This window comes from Caenorhabditis briggsae (genome assembly GCF_000004555.2).
Source record: "Caenorhabditis briggsae AF16 supercontig from assembly CB4, cb25.NA_173, whole genome shotgun sequence".
NCBI lineage: Eukaryota > Metazoa > Nematoda > Chromadorea > Rhabditida > Rhabditidae > Caenorhabditis > Caenorhabditis briggsae.
In genome coordinates this window covers 8519-12634 of record NW_025543325.1, presented here as the reverse complement: position 1 = coordinate 12634, position 4116 = coordinate 8519, and the positions used below count along the sequence as shown (strand labels likewise).

Below are 4116 nucleotides of genomic sequence, written 5' to 3'. Positions count from 1 at the left end.
GCCACCAACCGGACTTGACCTGCCACCAAAGGGATACGATCCATGATAGGACACCTTCCAAGCGCCATCTGGATCGGGATCCGGCGACCCCTCTCCATCTTCTGATCGACTTCACCTCCTCCAACCATTCTACGAATGCTACCGAAAGGATTTGACTGACATGAAGATCTTGATCAAGGTCAAAGGAAAGTGCACCACCGACCACATCTCTGCAGCTGGACCATGGCTCAAGTACCGTGGACACTTGGACAACATCTCCAACAACTTGTTCCTCACCGCAGTCAATGCTGAGAATGGAGAGATGAACAAGGTCAAGAACCAAGTTACCGGAGAGTATGGAGCCGTTCCAGCTACCGCTCGCAAGTACAAGGCTGACGGAGTTAGATGGGTTGCTGTCGGAGACGAGAACTACGGAGAGGGATCTTCTCGCGAACATGCCGCTCTTGAGCCACGTCATTTGGGAGGAAGAGCTATCATTGTCAAGTCGTTCGCCCGTATTCATGGTAAGAAGTTAAAATAAAAAGTGTTCAGAAATTCTGAGCTTCAGAATAAAATTATATAAGTTTCTGATGAACAGAAATCTCAAAACTCCAAAGCCAAATTCTAACGTTCGATATTTTCCAGAGACCAACTTGAAGAAGCAAGGAATGCTCCCACTTACTTTCGCCAACCCAGCCGACTACGACAAAATCGACCCATCTGACGAAGTCTCGATCGTCGGACTCAACTCATTCGCCCCAGGAAAGCCACTGACCGGAGTATTCAAGAAACAGAATGGATCAAAGGTCGAGGTGACCTTGAACCACACATTCAACGAGCAACAAATCGAATGGTTCAAGGCCGGATCCGCCCTCAACAGAATGAAAGAAGTGTTCGCGAAGAGCAAATAAATAATTCTGAATATTTAGTAGAAAATGGTCCATCATTTTGTACTTATTGTAATGTATTGTATGCTGGATTTGAGTATTTTAGATTGGGAATTTTAAGGAGTAACATTTTAAGTAGGGAGATATGAGATTTCTAAAGTACTCGAATCCATTTTTTTCACTGATTTCCAAGTAGATTTCACAACCTCCATGAGATTGTTTCGTATATGTATGAGTAGAGTTTTCTTTTTCTTGTTTTGTTTTTTAATGGTTTTCTTATTGCTTCTCCATGAAATGACTTAATTTTTAATAGCGATTTTACATTTATAGGGACTTAATATTCGAATTTTTATTGTAAAAATAGTTCAATGATCATTTACGAAGACGTGCGAAGATGGTCAGTGCCACGGTGACGATTCCAACGCCGAGGAGAGTCTTCAAAAGGAACTGGAAGCATGTGAAGACGTCACGGGAGGATTCAGAACACCTACCGAGTTTTCGCTGGTGAAGGCGCAGATTTTCGAAGCCAAAGTCTCTTCGGTGGTCTCCATGGATACCAATTTGGTCCCTGGAGCAGCCTTCTCAGAAGATGGACTGTTCGAAGCGGACGGAGCATCACCATCAGCCTTCAGAAGATCATTCAACCACGCATCCTGCGATTCCTCCTCTCCATCGCCCTGCACGTCGACATCCGAGACGTCACTGACGACGACGTCACCGGCACGATCCTTGATCTTCATTTGACGGAGCTTTTTGAGACGACGCTGCTTGGCGACCGCCTTTTTGTAGTCGTCAGTTTTACCGTCGTTTTTCGACGGGGAGCTGCTCTTTTTCGGCGTTTCGGACATTTTTGGATTCAGCTGGAAATTTTGGAATTTTGCTGAAAATTCAAATTTTTGGAAAAAATCTTACTTTCTCAAGTTAGACTCCTTGTTCGAAGTATCAAGAAATTAGAAAACTTCAGAAAGTGTTGGCTCGGCGCGAAATTCAAATTTTGGATTTTCGTTGACCCGGAAACGTGGAATTTCATGTTTTCGGGATTTCTAGGTCGTCGAATGTTGGGTTTCTAGGCCGCCGAACTTTGGCTTTCTAGACCAACAATTTGTAATTCTAGACCACCATTTTTAATTTTATAGTCCACCAAATTTTGGATTTCTAGGCCACCATTTCGAATTTCTAGACCACCAATTTGGAATTCCAGGCCACCAAATGCTGTATTTCTAGGCCACCAACTTGAAATTCTAGGCCATTTCTCATTTTCTAGGCCAACAATATTTGGGTTTCTATGCCATCTCACTGTAGAGCCTTTTTAGTTGTTCTAGGACACCAATTTGGAATTCCAGGCCACCAAATTTTGGATTTCTAGGCCAACAATTTGTAATTGTAGGTCACCATTTCTATTTTCTAGGCCATGTAACTTTTAGGTCATTTTTTGGATTTTCAGGCCACCAATTTGGAGTTCTAGGTCACCAAATGTTGACTTTCTAGGCCATCTCACTGTTTGGCCTCTTTTCGGTTTCTAGGCCACTAGTCCTATTTTCTAGGCCATCTCTATTTTAGGCCTTTTTCAGATTTCTAGGCCACCAAATTTTGATTTTTTTTTAATTTTTTAAATTTTACGTTTCCAATCCCCAAGCTTTCGAACCAAATGATCATTTAAACACTACTCTTTGTGTTTTATCTGTCCGTTTTTCTCTAATTTCTATGCGTCTCTCATTCTCACACACTCTCTCATTTTCAAGTTGTAAAGTGGCTGTTACCTCTCACTCAGCGGGACTAAATAGTCTTGATTTTTTTTTGTTTTTTTTTTTAATTTCCGAAATTTGAAAAACAAAAAATATTGATGAGGTCTCCTCGGCCTCGTGCCGACCAGAGAACGCAATGGTTTATGTGCGCCCCCTTCTCCTCTGGTTCTCGTGTGCCTTGATAGCTCAGTTGGGAGAGCGTTAGACTGAAGATCTAAAGGTCACCAGTTCGATCCTGGTTCAGGGCAATTCCTTTTTTTTTGTAGTGATGCTTGTAATGAATCGCAATTGTTTATTCTGTGTAATTTCGTTGAATTTTCAGTTTTAGGAGTTTTTCTAGCAGTTTTTAAAGGCAAAAATTGAAAACTTTCGATAGTTTTTGGAATTCAAAAAAATAATACTGAAAATATTTTTTCAAAAAACTCTGAAAACCTAAAAACTGCCAACTTTGCCAACTTTTTTATGCCTTCTACACCTAAAAAACCCAAAATTTTCAAACAGAAAGCGAGGGGTAAACAAGTAACCTTGAGGTTCCTGCGTCTCTTCCCTCTCGTCCTCTTTCTCTAGCACTCTCTCCTTTTCTAATACTCTCTCTTCGGTAGTTGGAAATAAAAAAGACGTCCCCACCCCGTTTGTGTTGGTTGTTTGCCGCTGATTTTTCTTTGTCGTCTCTTTTCTTTTCAAAAAAAAAAGAAGAGAAAATTTTGTTTTCTTTCTTTCTCTCTTTTTCTTTTATTTTTATTTGATTTTTTAATTCAATTTTTGAAGAGTTTCGGGTTTCAAGTGGCGAAACTGTCAATTCTAGGCAATTTGGATGAAAACCTCTAAATTATGATTTGGCGGGAATTTTGAATCTTTCTAGGTTTTCTGAAATTTTGGCATTTTTAAAATTTTTGAATTTCTACAATTTCAGATTTTCTGAATATTCTGAAAACTGAAACTTTGTGATCATTGAAATTTCTATTTTTTTTTCTCTGCTTCTCCCTCTCTCTTGCTCTCTTTCTTATCCATTTTATATGTTATCCACATGTTTTATAGGCAGAGCAATGGAGCCCAAAGGGCTCCATTTGACAAGAATTGTTTGTGACAGGGCAAGTAGGCAATCATCCTAAAAAAAATATATAAAACAACGATATTTTTTTATCTAACGATATTTTTTCTAGTAAGTGTTCAAAAATCGCTAGATTTCTGGATTGTCAACTTTGAGCTTAAAGGGGGACTCCGACCAAAAATTTTTATTGCATTAAAATGTGTTAAAAGTTATCTATTTTCCGAATATTATTGCGAAAAAATTCAAAAAAAATCCGAAATCTCCGAAAAAAGGCGTTGAAAAGGAAGAAAATTCAAAAAAAGGTGCCGCCGGGGGACGAGGATTTTCAGTGAGAAACCTAGGCCACGGCAGCGGGCGCCTTTCCTACGTGGCAAATTTTCCGGATTTTTTTCAATTTCATTTCCGGCAGGTAAAAAACGTAAAAAACCACTGTCGGCGACTTAAAAAAAGGCTG

At 39.8% G+C, this 4116-nt stretch overlaps 1 protein-coding gene and 1 non-coding gene across 2 annotated transcripts; both read left to right on the top strand.

Moving 5' to 3' along the window:
- Positions 1 to 160: 160 nt before the first annotated feature.
- Positions 161 to 890, top strand: CBG24506 (the record flags this gene model as incomplete). Its single annotated transcript, XM_002648275.2, has 2 exons — positions 161 to 503; positions 625 to 890. The coding sequence occupies 2 exons, from the start codon at positions 161 to 163 to the stop codon at positions 888 to 890; spliced, it is 609 nt and encodes a 202-aa protein (XP_002648321.2).
- A 1896-nt stretch (positions 891 to 2786) lies between these two features.
- CBG28829 lies at positions 2787 to 2859 on the top strand. The gene has a single exon. It is a non-coding gene (tRNA).
- Positions 2860 to 4116: the final 1257 nt, after the last annotated feature.